This window comes from Pseudozyma hubeiensis (genome assembly GCF_000403515.1).
Source record: "Pseudozyma hubeiensis SY62 DNA, scaffold: PHS42, whole genome shotgun sequence".
Classification (NCBI taxonomy): Eukaryota; Fungi; Basidiomycota; class Ustilaginomycetes; order Ustilaginales; family Ustilaginaceae; genus Pseudozyma; species Pseudozyma hubeiensis.
The window spans coordinates 413168-435958 of NW_012133824.1; the positions used below are offsets into that span (position 1 = coordinate 413168).

Here is a 22791-nt window from a genome sequence, read left to right on the forward strand (position 1 = left end):
TTACATGCGACGATCAAACATTTCCAACGATGAAATCCGTCGATAGGTGCACCGGTGCATGACACAGTCTAGCCTTTGAGCCTTCCGAACCATCTGAAGTAGCAGATAGGGCGCCAAGACCGAAACCGAACTTTTGCAGCGAAGACCGTTGAGCCCTGTCGTTGCACGTTCACGCCCGTCACCCTGTTTTAGATTTTGCATGCTCCTGCGTAGCTTGTTGGGTCTCGACCAAGCGATGACGTCGTCTTCTTCAGCAGAAGCTCCGACGCGCTGGTCTACAGGGCCTTCTGACGAAGACGTTCGAGCGGGGCGGGGCGGGGCAACGCGGTTCCTGGACATAGATCTCGAATTTTGCATGAGAGAAACAGCGGAGCCCGAAAACGGCCCGCAGATTTGGCCGCAGCAAACAATCCCGTCGAAGCACTAGGCGGAATTTGCAATTGCTGTCGACAGATCTCACGCCTTTCTGTCATTCCCCACCGGCTTTCCACCGTGGAACGTGATGGTCGATGTTCCATTTCGAGTGAACGTGAACATCTTCCGCAGCCCTCGTTCCCGGTGCACTATGTTTCACGGACGGCATCGCACCATGGTTTCACTTCGAGCGAACGTCGGCGATTCATACTCTGAGCTTCTGTCGCTTTGTTGGCGGCTGCCTAGGCAGTCAATCAGGAACGAACGTCGAACCAGCGGAGAAGCAAAAGCAAAGTCTTAGTCGCATGGACGGGGTAGACCGACGGTCGTAAGCGAGATGCAAGCAATCATTATGGTCAAAGCTTCAGGCTGCCAGTCTGACTTTGTGGTCTTGTGTAGCAAAACTTGGCTTCTGCCGTCGGGACGCTAGGCTAATGTTGCTACATGCCAAATGCCAACCGGCAGTGTCAAAGGGTCCATCCAACACGGCATGCAGGCTTAGACAGACGCGCTCCGCTTCGGCTATTCATGCCCAGCTGCGCGTTTGACCGCTTGTCCTCGTCCACGCTGTGCACTCACTCACTCACTCACTCGAGTCGTGCCGGCCCCCTGAGAAGGTTGCCGCAATGACCGCCGCCATCAATTGCTACGCCCTGCCGTTCCTCCGTGCGTGTGGGCGGCAATTGCAACCAGTCTTTGCTTGGCAGCTATGTAGCATCAACCAGCTCGTCTTGCCATCAGATACATATACAGCTCGCCACTTCATTTCCAGAGGGCCCCCAGTTCATTCCGAGGAACCCGACTGTACGACCTTGATCAGCATGATCGCCGCCCCGCCTTCGTGAGCCTCATTCCAACCTTGTACTCCTTGCCTCTCAAGCGACGTCGACCACACGCCATTCAAAATGTTGCGATCCGTCACTTTCGGAGCAAGTCTTTGCATCGTGGCTGCAGCTTACGCCGTTCAGGCAGCTCCCGTTACGAGCAGCGGTGTTCGTCTCTTGTATCAGAACGACCTCGACTGGAACAAGGCCGATTCCTCTGCTCGTCAGGCCGGCTACCTCCTTCTCTCCTCTCCTTGGGCGTCGAGCGATGCTGATACCCATTGTCGAAACCTTGGCGAATCGCTTGCGCCTTCTTCTGCCAGCACCGACGCCGGTCTGCAAGCTCAGCTCAATTACCTCGTCCTCGACGGATCCTACTCTTCTGCTCAGACCTATTGGCTATCAAGTGGCAACGCGCTGACCACCTCGAAGAACAGCAACGGCGCCACCGTATTTCAAGTCTCGCGTCCTAGCAGCAGCAGCAAGTACCCCGCACTGTGCACCCAAAGCGCGCCTTGGAACACGGCCAACGCGACCGACACCTCCTCGTCATGGCGCGTAAGCACCCAAAGCAATGGTGTCCAGTACACCGGCTTCCGCGATGCGCTTTCTTTCCGCTTTCAGTCCGTTCCTTACGCCAACCCCACACAGCGGTTCGAGTACTCGACCGTCTTCGACCCCAAGGTTGCCCTCACCAGCAACGTCCTTGCGTTGCAAACCGGTCGAGCTAACCAGTGCCCCCAGCTGGGCTCCAACGCGCCGTTCACCGAACAGTGCTTGGTCACCAACATCTTCACTCCCTACCTGCCGTCCGCTGCTGAAGCAGCCGACAGCAAAAATCTCAAGCCTGTGCTGGTCTGGATTCATGGAGGAGGTTACATGTCTGGAACCGGTCTGGACTTCACATTCGATAGTGGAGGACTCTCGAGCCGGTCCGATGTCGTGGTGCTGACCATCAACTATCGTCTGGGTTCGCTCGGATATCTGGCGTACAACGATCAGATCAAGGGAAACTACGGAGTTGGAGATGTGGTGACAGCGCTCCAATGGGTGCAGAAATACATCAAGGACTTTGGTGGTGATCCCAACAAGGTCACCATTGCAGGTCAGTCGGCGGGTGCACAACAGGTGGAGAACATGCTCGCTTCTCCTGCCGCAGCTGGGCTCTTCCATCGTGCGATCGTCATGAGCGGAAAAGGTCACGATGACAAGTTTCTCTATAGGACCACGGACCAAGCTCGTTCGTATGGAGGAGCTGATGTCGTGAAAGCTGTTGGATGCGATGCAGCTATCGACGTGCTCGCGTGTCTTCGGACGAAGAGTGTTAACGCTTTTCTGGCAAACCCGATCAACTACGTGGTGCAGGACGGTACCTACATAAACTCGCCGCGTCTCGACATGAGACCGCCGGGACAGGCACAGGGACACGTCAACCGAGTCCCCGTGATCTGGGGTACGATGCGCGACGAGCTAGCCTCGCTCGGCATCGTCCCTCCTGCTTCTGAGACCGACCTCGCCAAGGCGATGGACACAGCAGGCATCTCGTCCAACTACAGCAACATGGTGCTCAACAGCCCCACCACCTTCTCGGTTGCTCAGTACGGTGTTCAGAACCTCACCGTGGCGGTCAACACCGAGATCAAGTATCGTTGCGGTATCCAAGCTATGGCATACGCCTCTGCTGTCAACAACGTCTTCCCCTCGGTCTACGCGTATTTCTACGACCAGCGATCGTACCAGATTCCCAACTACGACCCACAAGGTGTCTGTCAACCCAAGGAAGGCAACCTCGATCCTAGGAGCTACTACATGTGTCACTCGGGTGACCTGATGACCCTGTTCCACACCACAGGATCCGGTTTCCGACTACCCTACCGTGACAACAACGATCTGCCATGGATGGCAAGCATCATGGATCAGTTCGCTGCATTCATTCGAACGGGAAACCCTGCTCCGTCCGAATCGTACCTGAGAACGAGGGGTAAGGCGTACGCTTCGTCGTTGGCGAGGACAACGAGTGGAGGAGGCGGGGTGAGGTGGCAACAGCTGACACCGTCGAGGTTGCAAGGGTTGAGCTTCGGACCTGTCAGGCAAAAGATGCAGCCGGTTGCGCAGAGAGGCGATCAGTGCGCAGCGCTGGGCAAGGCTGTCGATTATATCGCAAAATTGTAGATCCAGGAAGGACCGGATGCCAAGAACGCATCGTAGGCCACACTCTCTTTATAGAACGCCGATTTATACTTCCTTTCTTTTGTCAGATGTGCGTCGCTTTCTATGGAATGTCGATCACCATCACCTTCCTTTGTCAGACGTCACTTTTCATAGAATGTCGATTGATACCACCTTCCTTTGTCATATCTGCGTCACTTCCATTAGAATGTCGATTGTTACCATCTTCCTTTGTCAGATGTGCGTCAGAACGTACTTCCATCGAACACAGCCCAACCGCCGTCTTTGAGATTGGGCAACGTCTGATGCGCTACCTCCCGATCACCGCAAGAAGAGTCTCTTCAACATTTGTGTTGCTCTGTTCGCGCTGCTTCCACCTTCCCATGTGAGCGCACAAAGCCAGTCGATCGCACCAAAATAGCGGGAAAGTTCGTTCTGAGATTGCTGATGTGCTGCGATCATATCATTCGTCTGTGATGCGGACCTATGCGCCGTTGGGGTGACCAGAGTTTGGCGATGGCTTGTACTGCCATACGTCTCCGGAGGACTCGAGACGCTTTTTCGCCTCGGACATGGCCCATGTTTGAATGCTGGTGTCGGGCTTGTACATGAGAACGACGCCGGCGAAGACCATACCTCCGAAGAGACCGAAGTAGTACATGTTCTCCCAGTCTTCCTTCTGTCGCTTCTGACCCTTGGGAACCTGTAGTTTTGCGGGCCGAACGAAAGCAACGCCAAGTGAGCAAGTGCTTCATGTGATAGGCGCTGCAAAAGGGCCCGATCATCGAGCGCCGTGGTGGAAAGACTTACCTTCTCGCCAAAGAGCAGACCGGTGGGCTGGTTGTAGGACGATCCTCCGGATGCGAATCGAGTCTGAGCAACGGTTCCGCGCTGCAGAGCAGCAGCTCGTGCGGCGGGTCGTGTGGATGATGCTAGCGCTTGACGGAACATGTTGTGTGTGAGTATCGTGGTGGTGGCCGCTGTTCAAGGTGTAAGCTTGAAATTGACAGGATGTATGGACGATGATGGCAGTTGAGAATTGCAGCTGCTGCAGTGCGACCGACGCGGATCCGCGTTCAAATGTAATTTTTCGTACGGAAGAGCAAATTGCAGCTGAGCCAGATTAGCGGTACAATTGTAAATTGTGCTCGGGTGGAGGGTGCACTGTTCGGTGTCACACCTCGCCCATCACCATCATCATCACCCTCGCTCGAACCCGTCTTAGCTTCGATCTTTGCGATAAGCACTGCATTCTCCAGCACCTATCGTCGTCTGCTCTACCGGCTGTCAGCACATTATGCGACTCTAATCCAATTGCGGCTTCGAGCACACCATCCAGAGCTTACCCACAAGCAGGCCTTTCCCCGCATCTCTTCCACCATCATGCCTTCAAGCTCTTCGGCAACGGCGTTTCAAGCCGTCGTCAACCCTGTGGCAGCAGCTATCTCCCCTCGCACCGCTCACTCCGAGACCTTTGCTGCACATCCATCGTCCGCCATGCACGGAGCCTCGCGTATCCAGGATGAAGATCTTGAAGGCGAGGCGGACGCTGACGAGGACGACGAAGACGCCGAAGACCTCGACGGCAGCGAAGCGCATCACAACATGATCAACGAGTCAACAGTCAAGTCTGGCTACCTGGAAAAGAAGGGCGAGAAACGCAAGACATGGAAGAAGAGGTGGTGGGTCCTTCGTTCCTCTAAACTCGCCTATTACAAAAATGACAAGGAGTATCAGCTCCTTCGCTTTATCGACGTCGGCGATATCAAGACCGTCGCTTCGGTCGAGCTCAAGAAGAGCGTCAACACATTTGGCATCGTCACGCCTAAACGAACCTTCTACGTGCGGGCTTCCTCCAGGGCTGACATGGAGTCTTGGATTCGGGTGCTCAACGAGGTCAAAACTCAGTATGCGCAAAGCAGCACCATGACCCAAGAAATGGCTGCGTTGGAGCTCGCCAATGCCGAAACACCCGCGCCTTCCTCTACGCTTCCACCATCGCAGGCCAAACGACGCTCGCTCTCGCAGGAGAGAATGCAGTCATCCAACGCCGTGCCAATCAAGATCGGCATTCCCGGTCAGGGCACTTTCGCGGCTCCGGCACAGCCCAGACCCATTCCTGGTTCTGCTGCCTTCAGTCCCCTGACGGCTACGAGCGATAGCGAAACGAGTGCCGACCGCTACGGACTCAGCTACACCAGCTCCGCAAGCCATTCCATCTCGGGCAGCCCTTCGACGCGCACGGATCCCACGCAGTCGTTCCTGGCGGCTGGACAGTCGCCTGGTGGCGGCCATGCATCGGGAAGCGAGCTGAGCGACATGAGCGGACACCAACGTCGTCCCTCGGGCGGGTTCGGCACTTTCCCGCGTCAACGCAGTGTCAGTTCAAGTCGTAGGTTGGCATCCTACTCGAGCGGAGCTGCCGATCCGCCGGCCAGTCCTAGCCTTCCACCGAGCGGTGGCGGTGGGAACCAGGTGCTCAGCAGCTCAGACGAGGAGGACGAGTGGGACGAGGAGGAAGTAGCGGATCAGGCCATGCCGTTGCCGGCGCTAGGTTCGTCGCAGGCGTCTCAGCAGCAATTGTCACAACACATGCAGGCGCCGTCGCAGCAACAACAGGCGCAACCTTCCGGGCTCAGCATCGCACCACTGCCGCCGGCTGGGGGCGATCTCAGTCGCGACCCGAACAAAGTCATCACGCAGGGCTACTTGATGAAGCAGAGCGGTAGGCGCAAGGTGTGGCGCAAGCGGTGGTTTGTGCTCACGTCGTCACGTTTGCTGTACTCGCGTAGTCATATGGATTCCAAGGCGCATCGGCAGATTCCGATTGCAGCGATGCTGGATGCCATCGAGTACGAGTCCAAGAAGCCTTCGTCGGGCGTACCCACGTCACCGGGCATCGGGTCTCCCAATTCGAATCCGTTTGGCTTTGAGAGCAACAGCGGGTTTGGCGAACGTGACGGTAACACGCCCTTTTCACCTGGAACGGGAGCGTCTGCGGCACCACCCGAGAAGCCAGAACGAAGGGGTAGCATGGTAGCGGCTGCAGCAGGAGTCGCGTCCAACATGACGGCCGGTATGGTGGGCAGCAGCAAGAAACGCAAGGAGAACTGTTTCCAGATCATCACGCCCAAGAGGACGTTCATCTTGTGTGCGCCAGGCGAGGACGAGGAGATCAAGTGGATCAGCGCGTTGAAGACGTTGATTACGAGACAGCGGAATGGACAGACTCCGGGTGGTGGGTTGGCGGTTTCCCCGACGACACCGGGGGGATCTTTTCCGTTCGGTGTGAGTCAGCCGGGTGGGAATGCGAGAGAGGGGCCGACGGGGGGAAAGGTGGCGCAGGGTAAGGGTGTGGCGGGGACGGGGGCGACGTTGTCGGCAGGGGCGGGGTTGACGTCGATGGGTGCGGCGGCTCAGACCTTGTCCGGAAGCGCGGCGGGGGCGGGCTCGAATCAAGCGGCATTGGGGGCGACAGGGACAGCGGCAGCGAACGGTGCGGGCGATCAGGGAGAGGTATCGGGTGCGCGGCGGCAGGGGTCTGCGGAGCCGGCGCAGCCCGCTGGCACAACGACATCGTGAGCTCTCACAGCATGCAATCTTTTGTTCTCACTGCATCGGCCCGTGTTCATCCTTTTCAGTCTGGTGTTCGCCATGCATTTGTGTTGATTGTGTCGTGTGTGACAAGAGCAAAGTTCATTGTGCGTCGACAGTGACCAATCTAACCCTGACCTCCTTGACGCCCTTCACGGAGCGTACGAGGGCCTCCCTGACGGCTGCCTCCACCTCGCCCGCCTGCACGAGCGTAGCGTCGTTCGGGAGCTGGAGCGTGACATCTACGAAGGTGCTGACGCCGCTCTTGACGGCCCTGAGATCCTTCCATCCCTTGAGCAGCGGGTGGGAGGATTGGACGGCGACGATGGCCGAGTCGAGGGTGCGCAGGGTGTCCGGTTCGACGCCGCGGTCCGAGAGTTCGCCGAGGGCGCCGATGAGGAGGTCTGCGCCTTGCTTGCCGATCAACCCGGCGACGAGCAGCCCGCCGAGCGGGTCGAGCACGGGGAAGCCGAGGTACGACCCGCCGATCGCCAGGAAGGTCACGGCGGACGAGAGAGAGTCCGATCGATGGTGCAGCGCATTCGCTTCGAGCACGGACGAGTTTTCCTGACGTGCGATTTTCAGGGTAGCGTGGTACAGCCATTCCTTGACCGCGATGGACAGCAGTGCGAACCACATCGCGTTGGGATCCAACACCCCGCCACCGCCACTCGCATCGGCTGCGGCAGAAGCGTGATCGTGATGGTCATGCAGCAACCCACCTTTGCTAGCCAGACTTCCTGTGAACTGTCCGAACGCCTGCAGCGCCGCCGGAGCGTGCTGCAGCGTCGGCTGCAACGCCTCGAGCAGCAGTCCGTACGAATGGAATCCGATCCCCACCGCGCCCGCCACCAGCACCAAACTCACACCCAGCGATCCCATCGTCTCGTACTTGCCATACCCGAGCGGGTGCGACGCCGACGGTGGCTTCTGCGACATCTTCCAACAAAACAGCGTCACGAGATCCGCAAACATGTCGGACAGGCTGTGCGCCGCATCCGCCAGCAGCGCCGCCGAGTTGAGGTAGACCCCGGCGACGCCCTTGGCACCACACAGCCCGACGTTGGATACCAGACCGGCGAGGGTGATGTTGGAACCGCGGTCTCCTTTGCCCTTGAGCGCGGCGAGGAGTTGATCCGCCTCTTCGGCCGAGCCATGGTCGTGGTGGTGACCGTGACCGTGGTGGTGGTGGTGTCCGAGGACGCTGTGAGTCTTGGTAGCGATGGAGCCGGGTTCGGCGCCGACGGAAGCGGAGGCGTTTCGCTTGCGTTGGTGGAGCTCGGCTTGGCCTTCTTTGGTTGCGTCTACGATGGACGACGTCGAAGCTGCCATGGTGGTCGATGACGAGTTGGCGGTGTCGAGCGACGAAGAAGCTAGGGACGGAGTGGCGGGGCTGGTCTGGATACTTGGACCGCTTTGACGGTAAGCAAAGGGATCTGAACTCGCCTTGACGCTCGCTGCGGTGGCGCTCGTGCTGGGAAACAGACCGAACAGGCTTGCTGGAGCACGTCGATTCGAGAGGTGGGCACGGTACGATAGAGGATCCGGATACGAAGCGTGCGAGAAGGACGGAGGATAGAGCGAGATCGGATGCTGCGACTGGGGTTCCGGTTCGTAGCGTACGAGACGAGGTGCGCCTTTGTGCTGCGGAGGTTGGGGATGGGTCGCCGACACGGGCTTTTCTTCGGCAGGGAGGGTGGAAGCGATGCTCGAGGGTTTGGGGAGGACGGGTGATTTGGGCGCCGATGGGTGGTGCGTAGGATGGTGGGTGCTTTTGGATCGTGCCGCAGCTACCGTGGGAGCAGCGAGAGTCTGACGACGAAGTGTGTGCGGCGATCTGGATGTGGGGGATTGTCCAACAGCGACAGCGGGGGCCAATCTGGTGCTTGAGAAAGTGGCAGCAGTACGGGCAGTGGTGGTGAAGACAGATCGAGGACGAGAAAGAAAGCGCATGAGGAAACGCACGCAATCGAAGTCAAAGACGAACGCTGCAATGCGATACAGGCTCGAAGCGTTGCTTGATGAAGGCTGCAATGGTGGGGACGAAAGACGAGTGCCACGTTGGACGATGCGCTCGGACCTTCCGCTTGTACCAATTTGCGACGACCTAGTCTCGAGTCGACGACGATCCTGCAAACGAAGTCGTTCGATCGCAGTTCAGTAGTCTGCTTCGATAGTCTGCGTACTGAAAAATGCCAGGAGATTTTGGCGACTCGAAGATGTGATGTATCGAGGACGGTTCCGGTGAAGGGTCGATTGGGAAGGAGTTGAGCCAAAGTCGCGCGGGACTGTTCCAAATGTGTTGGTTGCTAGCACATCGCGTTGGAGCGTGTGAGTCTGTCTGTGCGTGACTGTGCTGGCTTCATCAGTTCTGCGAAATTTGTGTGGCTTTTTTTTCCCTTCAGGACAGGCCCGCAGAATGCATTTCCAATTCAATTCCGCCGTCACGAGTCAAGCGGTTCCCGATCCCAGCCTGTCACGCCTTTTCAGGCAAATGCAGTTCCGGACGTCAGTTTTGGCAGTCCTGCAATGTGCTCCTCCACGAGGACCGGATCAGTCACTGCGAAGGTGACTTGCGTACCCGGCAACAGCCTCCCACGCATCTCAGATCTCACATCGCAAACGCGCAGCACATTGCAGTTGGGTGAACGATCAAACACGACGGGACATTAGAATACGAAACTTGATACATGGGTTTTACTCGTCGGCGAGCGTAACGGCAGCAGCGCCCAGAGCCTGCGTGTCGCGCTCGACCACACGCGTGGTAAAGATGACCTTGTTGCCCTCCTTCCACATGCTCGTCTCGAGCGTCTCGCCGGGGAACACGTGGCCAGTGAAGCGCACCTTGATGTCCTTGTACGCACCAAACTCGCGGAAGACGTGCTTGCCAGAGATACCGAACGAGCACAGTCCGTGCAGGATGGGCTGGTCGAATCCACCAACCTGGGCAAAGCTGGGGTCAATGTGCAGCGGGTTGTAGTCTCCCGACAGTCGGTACAGCGCAGCCTGGCCGGGCGTCGTCTTTTCAGTGACCACCTTGTCGGGCTTGCGCGAGGGGGGCTTGTTGGCCGCCGATGCGGCACCGCGGTCCTTGCCGCTCTTCTTGCCGCCGAAGCCACCCGAGCCTCGGATGAAGACGGTGCTCTGGCTCTCAAACACCAGGTCGCCGCTCTCCTTGTCGTGTGTGTGCACAACCGAGGTGACGGCAGCAGCTTTGCCCTTGTCCAGCACCTCCATCAGCTTGGGCTTGTTCACCAGCGTGGCGCTCGTGGGGATCGTCTTCTTGATGGCCAGGTACTGCTCACCGTGCAGCAGCATCATCGGGCTGAAGTTGGGCAACCAGTCCAGCGGGATACCACCGCTCGCCATGAACTGAGGAATCACTCCGAACGTAGGCACCGCCTTGAAGTCGTCGTCCTGCTCGAACACCAGGTCGAGCTCCTTTTCGGTGGCACCTACACCCAGGTTGTACAGGATCACGTCACGCTCGCCGTACGAGAACTCCGAGTCGTCGATGGGCTCCTTCTTGGCCTTCTGCACAATCTCGGGGTCGTCAGGGTCGCTGTAGTCGCCGCCAGCTCCGCCCTCGTCGTCGTCATCGTCGTCCTCCTCAGACGCGCCGAAGTTGGAGACGATGTCACCGAGCGAGTCGCTCGGGCTGGTAGGCCACGAGGGGTTGGTCTCGAAGTCCACAATCTTGTTCCACTTCTTGACAATCTTTTCCGGTGTGGGCGCCTTGCCGTGGCTGAAGGCGTGGCCACCGGCACGCTGCCAGCGCACCGCCGCCACCCATCCACCGGAGACCTCGAAGAGGCTCGAGGTGAGGTCCTCGTTAGCTTCGCTGGCCAAGTAGCCCACCATGGGAGCCACAAAGTCCGGCTTGAAGGCGTCCACCATCTCCTGGGGCCAGATGGTGGCCGTCATGGCGGTACCGGCGTTGGGTGCGATGGTGTTGGCCAAGATGTTGTACTTCTTGCCCTCGATACCGAGCGTGTTGGTGAAGCCGATGATACCGGCCTTGGCGGTCGAGTAGTTGGCCTGACCAAAGTTGCCGTAGATACCAACGGCCGAGGTGGTGTTGACGATACGGCCGTACTTTTGCTGCTGGAAGATGGGCCAGGCGGCGTGGCAGATGCTGTAGGTACCGCGCAAGTGCGTGTTGAGGACGGCGTGCCACTCCTGGTCCGACATGGCGGCGAACGACTTGTCGCGCAGGATACCGGCGTTGTTGATCACGACGTGGAGCGAGCCGAAAGCGTCGGTAGCCGCCTTGACAATCTTGTCACCGTCCTCGACCGAGCCAACCGCAGGTGCAGCCTTGCCGCCAGCCTTCTTGATCTCGTCGACAACGGCGGCAGCGTTCTTCTCGAGGAAGTCGTTGACGACCACGTTGGCACCGAGCTTGCCGAACATGACGGCGTAAGCGCGACCGAGACCGGCACCGGCACCAGTGACGAGCACCGTCTTGTTGTCGAAGCGGACCGGGCCCTCACCCTGGTCGTTCGACTTGGCCTCCTTGGCACGCTCGAGGAACTCCATGTGGTTGGCGTCTGTGATGCGGAAGGGGTACTCGGGCTTCTCGTCGTAGTCGAGGATCTCGTCGATCCTGGCACGGACGGCAGCGGGCGTGAACGAGTCGTCGGTCTTGAACACGACACCGCGGCTGCGCTCGCGGCGCACCTGAGCGAAGAAGCCGGCGCCGCACTCGAACACCTGACCGGACACTTCCTTGTTCTCGGCAGACACGAGGTAGGCGACGATGGGAACGACGTAGTCAGGAGTCAAGTTCTCGAGCATCTCGGGGGGCATGACGGTGGCAGTGAGCTGACTGGCGGCGACGGGAGCGAGGATGTTGGAGAGAATGTTGTACTTTGCGCCCTCGATGGCGAGCGTCTTGCCGAAGCCGATCATGGCGTGCTTGGCGGCAGAGTAGTTTGCCTGACCAAAGTTGCCGTAGATACCAGCAGCGGACGAGGTGTTGATGATGCGGCCGTACTTTTGCTTGCGCATGTGAGGCCATGCAGCCTTGGCACAGGCGTACGATCCGGTGATGTGGACGGCGGTGATCTGATCCCATTCCTTGTCGGACATGGCCTTGAAGCTGCAGAAGAGGTAATGTGATGAAAGGGGTCAGATTTATGTCGTTGCGTTGTGTAGCGGCAGTTCAGAGCTTGGCTCGCTGACCAGGGCAATACTTACGACTTGTCACGGAGGATACCAGCGTTGTTGATGACGATGTCGACGCGGCCCCACTTGTCAATCACCTGCTGAATGATCTTGTCACCTTCGGTGTTTGAGTTGTAGTTAGCGATGGCCTCGCCGCCGGCCTTGGTGATTTCCTCGACGACGACATCGGCAGCCTTCTTGTCCTTGTCCTTGGCGGAAGGACCGAGATCGTTGACGAGAACCTTTGCACCGCGCGAAGCGAAGAAGAGTGCGTATCTGCAATCATCGCAATACGACGAAAGAATGGAGGGATGCACAAAGGGACACGAGGATCAAGGAACAAGGTCAGTACAAATTCGCTCAATGAGAGACTTCAGAGCAAGCTGGCAAAACGACGATGCGCCGTCGCAGCAAAGATATACTGTAGCAACTGGAAGCGCTCGAACGTGCTTGTCTGGAAAGGGGGCAGTCTACTCACGCTTTACCAAGACCGTTTCCGGCACCGGTGACGACGACGACACGGCCCTTGAACGAGATCTTGCCGTTCTCGGTGGAGGGGAAGTCGGACATTTTGAGGATATTTGTGCCGTACTATGCGGCTTCGGGTCGAGATGCGATGGAACGGATGCGAGGAGAAAGAGGGATGCAGCCGTCTAGGGTATTGGTGGTGGTTGACCTCCTCTGAGATAAAATGAGGAGACGGAGTCGTAAGAAGATGATATGAGGATGAGGATGGAACGTTTCGATGGAAGGCAGGAGGGATCGAGCGTAGCGACAGCGAGAAGGAAAGTGTGGTGAGCGCAACGGGTATTTGAATGGGCGCTTCCAGATGTCTGAGCGTGAGAGAGTCGACGAGTGTGAATGCGAGCGGTTGCGTCGATCGAGGCGATGGTACGGCGAGAGAGTCCCAATCACACCGGCTAGCCGGACGCCCAGTTGCAAGCCGGACACGAGCGACTCCAAGGCAATTCGCCAGAGGAAATCACAGCGGAGGGCGAGCTGCATCCGGCTAGAGTGCAGAGCGAGAGAGAGCTCGAGCGCAATCGCGGGGTGAGCTTCCAGCAGCTTGCAAGTGGAGTTTCTTGAAAAAACCAGCCGGTCCATCCGCTCACTCTGCCAACCGGACGCAACTCGCACCTCGCAGCTCACAAACCGCCTTTCTCGGACGCTGGCTAGGCTCTGCACGCGATCTACTCGCACGCAATGAGCTGCTTGTTCTGACGCATCAACTTGGCCGTTCCCATTTCACGCAAAGATACCCCACACTCGAGAGTCCAGCAGGTCTGGCCATCCTCGTTCGACCGAGACAGCTTTGAAATGTCACTGAGCTCGCTCTGAGCCACCACGCCTTAACAAGGATGCTCAATGCCACAGCGCTCAACAAACGGCCAGAGCAAACGCAAGCAAAGTTCGGGCCAGCATCGCTGTGCAAAGGGCAGCAAAGAGATTGACCGCGATTGTATCTGATAGAAAACAGGCGAGCAACGGCAGCCGAGCCAGCCCAGGTCGACAAGGTCGTGAGAACGATCTTTGCCCCACAGCATTTCTGCACCGAATGCCTTGTCTACCTCGCATAGATCGAAGGAAAGGGCCCCACACAACGACACTCTCCGTCTTGCAAGACCTTCTAGCAAAGAAGGAGTGGACCTTCCAGGAAGCGTCGTGGTAAGTGCGGAGAGCCAAAGCAAAGTAACACCGGCTAGATTGGAAGCGCTCCAGCCGGGGACACTGGCCAGTCGCCTCGCTGTGAGATTCTAGCGCGGCTCTGTAATTTGCGTCGTATTAACGTCGATCCCACCTGTCACAGGCTGGCTTTCACATTCAACCAAATTGCTCCTCGCCTCGCCCGCCGCTGTCACACTTTTCTTTGCCCGTTCTGCTCCCTCGCATCGTCTTGGTATCGGGAACCTCTTGTTCAGCCAATATCGTCGATGGAGCTTCAGCTGACATTTGACACCTCATACTGAACCTCAAGGATACGGAGCTCATACGACGATCTCTAAAGTCTCCAACAAAAGCTTTCTTGAGGATGTATGGTTCAGGTGAAGACGCATGCCCGGAGGTCAACCCCGCCCTAATCCCGTGCGTGTCTGCATCCACTCGGATCGCTTTTTCGCGCGGAAAATCAGGCGCTTCGATAGAATCCTCCTTACCCCGCATTCTCACCACGCTGCTCCGACACCACCGTCGGATCACACGGCATCATCCTCCGTACACACTCGGCTCACAATGATCCATTACTTGAATGCGAAAACAAATGCGAAAACCAAAAACACACGTACACCACAGCTCTCCGACTTTGATCCTTACCGCCCGACTACCACTGCTTGATGAGATTGCCGCGTACATCACTCGGCCGTTCTAGCACCAAACTTGAATCGCCCGCCCGTCGCCTCCTCGAGCTCGTTCGGCGAGGGGAGGTCCACTAAGCTGATGCGGTTCTTTCCTGAACGTCCCACTTGACTGAGCTCCCAGTCCTCGGGCACCTCGTCGCTCTTCCGCGACATCAACCTAGATTTGCTCGTCTCTCCATCTTCAGCACCGCCCATCTGCCGCGCACTCGCCATCACCGGCGATTCATCCGCCGGCTGCTCCGATACAGCGTTGAGATTCATCTGGTTCCTCTGGTGCGATGCTGGCTTGTTCACCGTACCGGACAACGAGGCTGGCACTGACGGTGCTTCGTATCCGTTGCTGCCAGATGCCACCGGCGCGAAAAGCTCCTCGAACTGCGACTGCGATTCCGAGACCTGCCCAAGCTCCATCAGCTGCGGCGTCGCCATTGTGGCAGATGGCATGCGATTCGCAGCACGCATCGCAGACGATGACATGTACGTACTCGGAAGCAGCGCTCTCGCCACGCGTTCGCCCGCAGCCAGATCCAGACGTAGGATGTTGCATCGCGACTGAGCCTTGGCCACATCCAGCCGAAGCGCCCGGATGCGTGTCGCCAGTGGCAGCGCCGACATCTCGATCCGATCGCGCGTCGATTTGAGGAACGGCGTCAGGATGGCAAAGTGTCGAGCGAGTCGGATCTCGTCCGCCAGCCGGCTCGTCGCTCGTTCCAGCTGCACCTCGGTCTCGGCGATCTTGGTCAGCATCATCTCGCGACGCGCTCTGGCGCGCTTCTGGATCGCTGAAGACGCAGGGCTGAGCCGGTGAGAAGCCGACGAACGAGGCCTGACAGGTGCATCGCCTTCGCTCGGCCTGGACGCAGGATCCATGCTCAACCGCAGCGGATCATCCCTCGAAAATTCGCCACTCTCGTCGGCCACGGGCGTAGTTCTTCCGCTCTCGTTCGCATCCGGCCTTCGAGACGTGTGATCGAACGAACGTCTCGAAAGGTTCGGACGGCCGTAGCGCTCCTCGAGCGAATCCACATGGAGCGACGATGAGCCCATCCCGAGACGAGGCGCGAGGTCGAGACCGCGGATCTTGATGTTGCACTTGCGAAAGCTGGCGCAAAAGTTGATCTTGTGGATCCAATCGTTCATGTCGTCCTCGCTCTGAGCCTGCACCAGGTATTGCCGACCCTTGGCTGCGACCAAGCGGAAGACGAAATCGTACTTGGCGTACGAATGGTCCTTGACGGCCACAGCATCCGCGAGCGAGATCACGCCATCCGGCTTGAAGTACGTGATCCTGGGTGTGATGACGACGCCTCCCTCTACGACGTCGTTGTCGGCGTCGTCTTCGGTCGGGATGCCGTTGCACAAGAGCGAGTGCCCGACCTGGTCGAGTATCTGAGACTGCAAGGCGTTGATCCAGATGACGTCCTTGAACAACAACAGCTGCGATCCCGTGAGCAAAAGACCGCTCGTCTTCCACTTGCGAGAGGCTGCCTTCTTGCCTCCATCCGAGACGTCGTCTTTGCGATTGACCACACCCACCTTGGTGACCTTGAGCGACACCACTTCCTCCTCGCCCTCGAGTGAGCTTGGCGTCGCTGCGCCGGGCTGTTCGCTCGGCGTTTTGGTCGTGACGATCTCGATACTTGGTGCGTGAAGGAATGCCGAGTTGAGTCGATCGACGTCGAACGTCGACAGTGAACCTGTAAAGGAAAAGGGAGAGTCCTCGGGAATGGCATCTTCCAGGTCCGGTCGTAGCTCGCCCAGACGGCCTTGCGTGATGAGGAAGTAAGGATCGATCCTGGCGCGATTGTTCGCCGCCGCGGTGGACTGCTGCCCAAGAGACGAGGGCACGCTCGTTGCGGACAGCGACAGGGCCGAAGCTTCCGACGGACGGCGCTTGCCACCTTCTTCGTCCTCGATGTAGATGAACTGCGTAAATGTGAGATTGTCGTACAGATACTCGAGAATCTCGGTGGGCACTCCGCTGGCGCCCGTGTTCCTCAGATAGTCGACCTTGGTCATCTTGTTCTTTGCGTTCTTGTTGAATGCGTCCGTGTGCAGCATCATCAACGAGAAGGACAGAATGTAGGGCTGGTCGTCGGAAGCAAAGAGCCCGCCGTTGCACTCGTTGTACCTCTTGGCGAACGCCTCCATCACACGGTCGATCTGCTGCGTTTCCTTGGGCAAGTGCAGGTCCATGAGCAGCTTTCGCAGAGCAATGTCGAGCGGAAGACTGTTGAACCAGAAGCGCGTCATAAAGTGATGAAGGGCTTCCCCGTAGAAGACGTCGGCGCTCGAAGCCAGGATGGCGGCGATCTGCGCTTTAGGCGCCGTCGAGGCGATCCGCTCGGCGTACTCGGGCGCATCTTCGTCGTCGTAGGGCAGGAACGCAGACATTGAAAACTTCTTCTCGGGTTTGACGGACAGTTGCTTGGCATCCGCCTCGGACAAGCCGGTAACGGTGGAGGGTTGCCTGCTGAAAGACGGCCGCGAGCTCGAAGACACACGGGGCGATTTGGAAGCGCCGTTGGGATCGACAAGCTGCGAGTTCGAGGCAGAAGGATCCAGAGACTCGCTTGTGTCCCGTCGAAAGCCGCCAGATGTGGAGCGTGTGCTGCTTCCGAAAGTGCCGGGACTCTTTCCGGATCCTTCAATACCTGCGGAAGAACCCGTGCGACTTCTGCTGAAGCCGAAGGAAGGGAGCAGTGACGAAGTGCGTGGCCGCGTTTGCGGGCTGCCAAACAAACCAGCAGCACCGCCTTGCGACTCGAGCCGAGACGAAGAAGGCGTGACGGCACCTATGCTCTGCTCGCTCGGCCTGCGACCGAGGCCAGCACCAATTCCGGGCTCAAGCGTGTTGGAACCGTTGGCCGGCCGTCGCTCCGGTCTGTCGTGCGATTTGCGCGGCGTTGCCGATGAGCTGCGCGCTGCGAGCGGGTCAAGGTTGGTCTCGGTAGGCGAAGCGGAGTAGGGCTTGGAACTGCGGCCGGACTCGTCGAGAGAGACACGTCCCGGACCTGACCCTCTTCGCCGTCCGAGAGGATCTTCCGCGCTGGCAGGCGACAATGTGGAGCGCTCGCCAAACATGCCTGCTTCGGCTCCACTGGTCTTTGGGCGTCGGAAGAGTCGTTGAGCGACACTTCTGGAACGTGTAGGAGATTCTTCTGACGCACGGCCGGGCAGACCTTTGGTCGATACGTCGACGTCGGAAGGTCTCGAATGGGAATGCTGTTCTTCAGCTGGATTGAGCACCACGGAGGGCGAGGGTAGCCTCGAGGTGCTGGCACGCGGCAAGGCTTCTGCATCCCGTTCTCTGCTCGAAGCTCGGAGGTTGCCGAACGACTTCACCTTCCTGGCCTTCTCGGCGTCGCTGAGCTCTCGAAGTTGTTCGGGACGGTCGTCCTTGTCAGGAGCTGCATCACCGAGGGACGGCACTTCTTCCTGCGTCGCGATTTCAGAAACAGCGAAGGGAATGGAGCCGCGTCGTGGTCCACTACTTACACTCTTGGAGTCGTCGCTGGTGGCGCTGGCCCGTCGGCCGCCCGAAGGCCGGCGCACGGAAACGCCTGCATCTGTGGACATGAGCGGGGCAACGTAGAAAGGCGACACAAAGCCAGCCATACCTGTCGGACCGGCAGCTGGAGCCATAAAGACTCCTTTGGTGGCGCGCGGTGCCCTGTATGACGAGCTCACCGACGATCTGCGCCCCTCCGATGTTCCGCTTAAGGAGCGTTCCATAGGGGCGTCCGCGCTGGCATCGGTCGCCGATGTTGCGTGTTTGGCGGACTGAGATGGCGCAGGTCCCTTTGAGTTCTTGCTCTCCTTTGCCGAGAGCGCCGCGTCCATGCTGAGAAAGTCGCTGAGGATTCCGGGCACGTGGTCGTCGCGGGTTGCTGACTTTGGCTCGAGGCGCCTGCGGTTCGGATTTGCTGCAGTGGCGGTGGCTGAGGAAGACGATGGTGCCGCTGCGTCGTTATCGACCTGCTGTGCTGCATCGTCTCGAGTTGGGCTCTGCTGAGATTGGCTTGGCCGTTGCTCTCTTTGCAAGGCATCGCTGGGAGCGCCTTCTGCGCCTTCTATCGCTGACGCGATGGCGCCCATGGATATGGCTGGGGCTAGGAAAGCTAGCGAGCTTCGGTTCGCACTGGATGACATCGAGTCTATCGACATGGGTCGGTTCGATGGGGTTTGAGGTTGTTGGGACGTCGTCGAGATTGCGAGCGATTCTCCAGGCAGTTTGTCCGTATCGATGTGCGCAGTGTCTTCGTTGTCGGTCTGCGGAACCCGCGCAGTGCTTTGCTGTCCGACGGGCGACGTCCCCGCAGCCGCCTCAGTCGTTTGATCCTCGTCGCCGGCCACAGGCCTTTCTGGAGCGCTTTCACTCGCATCTGCTCTTGCGATCGCGTCGCCGTCCACAATATCGCTTTCTGGTTGCCCCTTGTCTGTCGCTGAGACGCCTGCTGGGGCTGCTTCGTGCTGCTGCAAGCTCGTGTCGTTGTTGCTGATTTGTGATGGCCTGCGATCGGGAAAGCCGCTGCTTGCCTTGAGTGCTTTGGCGGCGAAAGGATCTGAGGGCTTGGAGGGAGAGGTGTGTTTGGATGCGGCGTGCGGCGTCTTTGGCAGCGGTGGTACGACGGGAGGTTTTGTGGCAAAGTCGGCTTTCATGTCGCTACCCGTCTTGCTCTTTCGGCGGAAAGCGCGGCCCAGCCGTGAGAATGCTGAATCACCCTTGGAAAAGCTGGTGCGAGGTTGGAGCTCCTCTTCGATGCTGAATGCCATGGGATCTTGGGAAAGGCGTGGCGGGGCGATGGCACCCTTACGCTGGCTGCGCATGCGCTCAGGCAGGTCGAGCTCCGAAGAAGATTTGATGCCCAAGCCGCGATTCTGAAGATCGGCGTACGAGGTGCTGGGCCCAAGCCGCGGCTTTGAACTGGACTTTGGAGTTGTGTGGACCTTGTTGGGATTCCAGCCGAAGCCCTTGCCTCTGCTATATTGCTCGACAGGCGGCGAATCCGTCTTTGCTTTGGCAGGAACTGGCTTGGTGAGGGCGGGCGACGCTACGACATCGCGCTTCGGCGTGGTATCTGAGGTGCCTGAGAGCCATGGGAATGTTTTGGCGAGTGAGCCTGGAGAGTACTGATTGATGGCGGCGATATCGAAGGAGGCGCCCTTGTTGAGCGGCGGTGAGGACATCAGACCTGAAGCGGCACGGCCGGCATCGTTGGAGCCAGTTGCATCTGCGGAGGCGGAAGAGTTTCCACGAGGAGACGAGTGGGCGGGCGAGTTGCGGATGGAAGGAGATGCAGCCGCGGTGGCTGGGATACTTGCCTGCGAATTTCTTTTGTTGAGAGAGGAGCGAGAGGCGGCTGCAGCTGCTGCCGAGAAGGAGGTATAGACACGAGGCGATTTGGGAGTGGGCGGAGCGGCGTCCGGGTTTGAGGACGGCTGTTCGTCTGCACCGTTGAGGCTGTGAGCGTTCGAGTAGAATTCGGTCCCAGCCCCGGAGGATGACCTGCGGACGCTGTCGGCATAGCTGGAAACGGAGGTATCCTTCACCTTTGAACGGAGGGATCCGTTGTCGGTAGAGAAGCGGCCGTAGAAGTTGGATAAGGCCTCGAGGCCGCGCTGTGGCTCGCGCTGGGATGTCGAGGCGCGCGGTGCGCCCTCGGAGCTGTTGGCGGCGGAGACCATCGCTCGGATGTGGTTGGATGCGCTCGGAGGCGGACGGATGCTCTACGCAGCAGTTGAACGAGCGACTGACGGGTCAGTGGGCAGACATTGAGATAAGCTGAGCTGCCAAGAAGGCCAGTGTCGAACCAAAGAGACGAGTCGAGAGAATGCGACCCGGCGTGTCTGTCGAGAGATGGAATGCTGCTGGAAGGCGAGTGCATGCGAAGATGACAGGAGTCGCGCGGGGAAGCACCAGTGGACGCGCCTGGCGCCTCAGGAGGTGCGTGGCTTGAGTATGGGATGCGAGAGCAGCAACGTCGAATTGCTGAGGGTCGTGTCGAGCAAGGTAAGGTCGACGACGACGTTCGACTTTGAAGCAGAGGAGAAGAGACAACGTGTGCAATGTGTGAGCGCTAGTCGAACGCGGCCCAAGCAACCAGAAGTCAAAGTCACAGCCGCCGTCACGCTTTCCAGTGCAGTATTTGGACGCGCTTGGACCGCCCCACACGCCGGCCACAACCCTTTCTTTCGGGTTTTTGTCTCGCTTTAAGTTGACTTTGTCGGAGCACACGACGGCCGACCGAGACCAATCCCCGCAGGTACACTCTCTGGCACACTGTAGCTTATCGGACCTTGATTCGGACGCGATTCAATTAACAGCAATACAGCGTTAAGTGCTTCAGCCGCTCCGACTTTGAACCCAGTGAGGTTGAGGTGCAGCTCTGCCTCGGTCGGTGCGAGTGTGCCAACCGAGCCCTCGCAGATGACGGTGAGCGACTTGCTTGGCCCTGACACTTCCGCCAGCCTAGAGGGCTGCGGTCCATGGATGCTCCACGACCACCGAAGCCCCTTTTTCTGGTGGAACAGGAAGAAAATAAGTCAAAAAATGAGGTCGAATAATTGTCGAACAAATGGGCAAGCTCGTGGTGCCACCAACAACATGATGTTGACAAAAGGGACGTAACACGACGAAAGTGCGAACACAGACGAGGTGGAATTCCGCCAATCCAGCGCGGCACGCATGATGGTTTTTTTGGGGGAAGCGGTGCGAGATCGGATCAGCGAATCGCTGCGTGCATTATGCGCAGGTCCGATTGATAACCAAACCCCGCTACGGCCTTCGCTTTTCAAAAAAAGAATCAAGTGCACAAGCCCGCTTTATCAAGAGCAAATTGGCTCGCTCGCGCACGCGCACTTATCGGGTCTGTCTTGGCTCGGCTACGATCTTACCGCGAAGATCTTGGTTGCGTTTTACCTTTTCTTTGTGCGTCTGCCGTCGAGACGGCAGTGTCTGGGTCGAGTCAGCCTTGAACGACCCAAGGACGACATCATCATCGAGACACGGTAGCGCCGCCTTGGCGTCGTACCCGCCTTGCCGACATCTCCCACAAGAAGATTCAACTCGAACTCTTCTTAATCCAACCACCTCTCACATTCCTTATCTCTCTCTTGGCAGTCCACCATCCTTTGCCCCATCGTCACGTCAGCGCCGCCGTTGCCTACGCACGAGCTACTCTCTCACCCCAAAACTCATTTGGATGTACACGGCTTTGCCTCCCTCGTCACTCTTCAGCGTGGCTCGTCGTCACAGCTCACCTTCGCACCTCGTCCAACGTCTTGTTTCTACCAGATCCCTTACCACCACCACCACCCGCATCACTCTCCGCCACCCCACTACCACCCGATCTCACTCTACCGCTTCCTCGTCGTGCAGCACCTCGTCCAAGATGCAGCCCGTCGCCGAACTCATCTCCAAGAACAAGGCATGGAGTGCCGACTTCATCTCCAAGAAGCCTGAGCTGGCTGCTCATCTCGCCCAGAAGCAGACTCCCAAGATGCTCTGGTTCGGTTGCGCCGATTCGCGTGTTCCCGAGACCACCGTCTGCGACGCCCAACCGGGTGACTTTTTCGTCTCGCGAAACATCGCCAACCAGTTCCGCACTGACGACACTGCTGCCCTCGCGCTCCTCACCTTCGCGGTCCAGTCGGTGGGAATCGAGCACGTCTGTGTCGTTGGTCACTCCATGTGCGGTGGTGTCTTGGCTGCTCTGGGAAGCGCAGATGCTCCACCCAGCGATAAGGACCTCGCCGAAAGCGCTCTCCTTCAACACCTCGTGCCGCTGTTCAAGGTCGCAAAGAAGGTCAAGGACGCAAACCCAGACTTGCCCAAGGACGAGCTGGCCTTCAAGGTCGTGCAGGCGTCCGTCGAGGAGCAGATCGACAACATCGTCAACACCCAGATCATCAAGGACAACTGGAACGGCGTCACTTCGCCTCTCTCCGGTAAAGTCATGAACAAGGTGCAGGTGCACGGCCTTTACTTTGACATTGCAAAGCAGGAACTCGTCGACTTGAACATGACCAAATCGGCTCCTTGATCTGGTCGAATTGCGCTCAAGCATCTTGGAAACCTTAACCCACCTGTCCCCCCCGCATCGTCTCGATCTATAACCAAAACCTCAACCCACTTGTCCTTCTTTGTACATGTCCCGCACAAGCAATCAAAATCAGTCACTTCGGAAGCTCTCTCACACACACACCAAGATGCTTTCCAGTCCTTCGTGTGTCCTGTTTCACGAACAACATCACAGTTGTCGTCAGAC

The 22791-nt window shown here is 58.4% G+C and overlaps 6 protein-coding genes across 6 annotated transcripts; 3 read left to right on the forward strand and 3 right to left on the reverse strand.

Annotated features, from left to right (window-relative positions):
- PHSY_004359 (transcription factor) lies at positions 1 to 339 on the reverse strand (the record flags this gene model as incomplete). The annotated part of the gene is made up of 1 exon (XM_012334972.1): positions 1 to 339. The coding sequence occupies one exon, from the start codon at positions 337 to 339 to the stop codon at positions 1 to 3; it is 339 nt and encodes a 112-aa protein (XP_012190362.1).
- Positions 340 to 1319: 980 nt separating this feature from the next.
- On the forward strand, positions 1320 to 9649 carry PHSY_004360 (carboxylesterase; the record flags this gene model as incomplete). Its single annotated transcript, XM_012334973.1, has 4 exons — positions 1320 to 3219; positions 4633 to 6645; positions 7162 to 8207; positions 9407 to 9649. The coding sequence occupies 4 exons, from the start codon at positions 1320 to 1322 to the stop codon at positions 9647 to 9649; spliced, it is 5202 nt and encodes a 1733-aa protein (XP_012190363.1).
- Positions 9650 to 9698: 49 nt separating this feature from the next.
- On the reverse strand, positions 9699 to 12737 carry PHSY_004361 (peroxisomal multifunctional enzyme type 2; the record flags this gene model as incomplete). Its single annotated transcript, XM_012334974.1, has 3 exons — positions 9699 to 12102; positions 12201 to 12443; positions 12646 to 12737. The coding sequence occupies 3 exons, from the start codon at positions 12735 to 12737 to the stop codon at positions 9699 to 9701; spliced, it is 2739 nt and encodes a 912-aa protein (XP_012190364.1).
- Positions 12738 to 12996: 259 nt separating this feature from the next.
- On the forward strand, positions 12997 to 14121 carry PHSY_004362 (glutamyl amidotransferase; the record flags this gene model as incomplete). The annotated part of the gene is made up of 3 exons (XM_012334975.1): positions 12997 to 13217; positions 13745 to 13832; positions 13975 to 14121. 3 exons carry the CDS (start codon positions 12997 to 12999, stop codon positions 14119 to 14121), a joined length of 456 nt encoding a protein of 151 aa, XP_012190365.1.
- A 394-nt stretch (positions 14122 to 14515) lies between these two features.
- On the reverse strand, positions 14516 to 20209 carry PHSY_004363 (guanyl-nucleotide exchange factor; the record flags this gene model as incomplete). Its single annotated transcript, XM_012334976.1, has 1 exon — positions 14516 to 20209. One exon carries the CDS (start codon positions 20207 to 20209, stop codon positions 14516 to 14518), a length of 5694 nt encoding a protein of 1897 aa, XP_012190366.1.
- A 172-nt stretch (positions 20210 to 20381) lies between these two features.
- PHSY_004364 (carbonic anhydrase) lies at positions 20382 to 22566 on the forward strand (the record flags this gene model as incomplete). The annotated part of the gene is made up of 2 exons (XM_012334977.1): positions 20382 to 20534; positions 21277 to 22566. The coding sequence occupies 2 exons, from the start codon at positions 20382 to 20384 to the stop codon at positions 22564 to 22566; spliced, it is 1443 nt and encodes a 480-aa protein (XP_012190367.1).
- Positions 22567 to 22791: the final 225 nt, after the last annotated feature.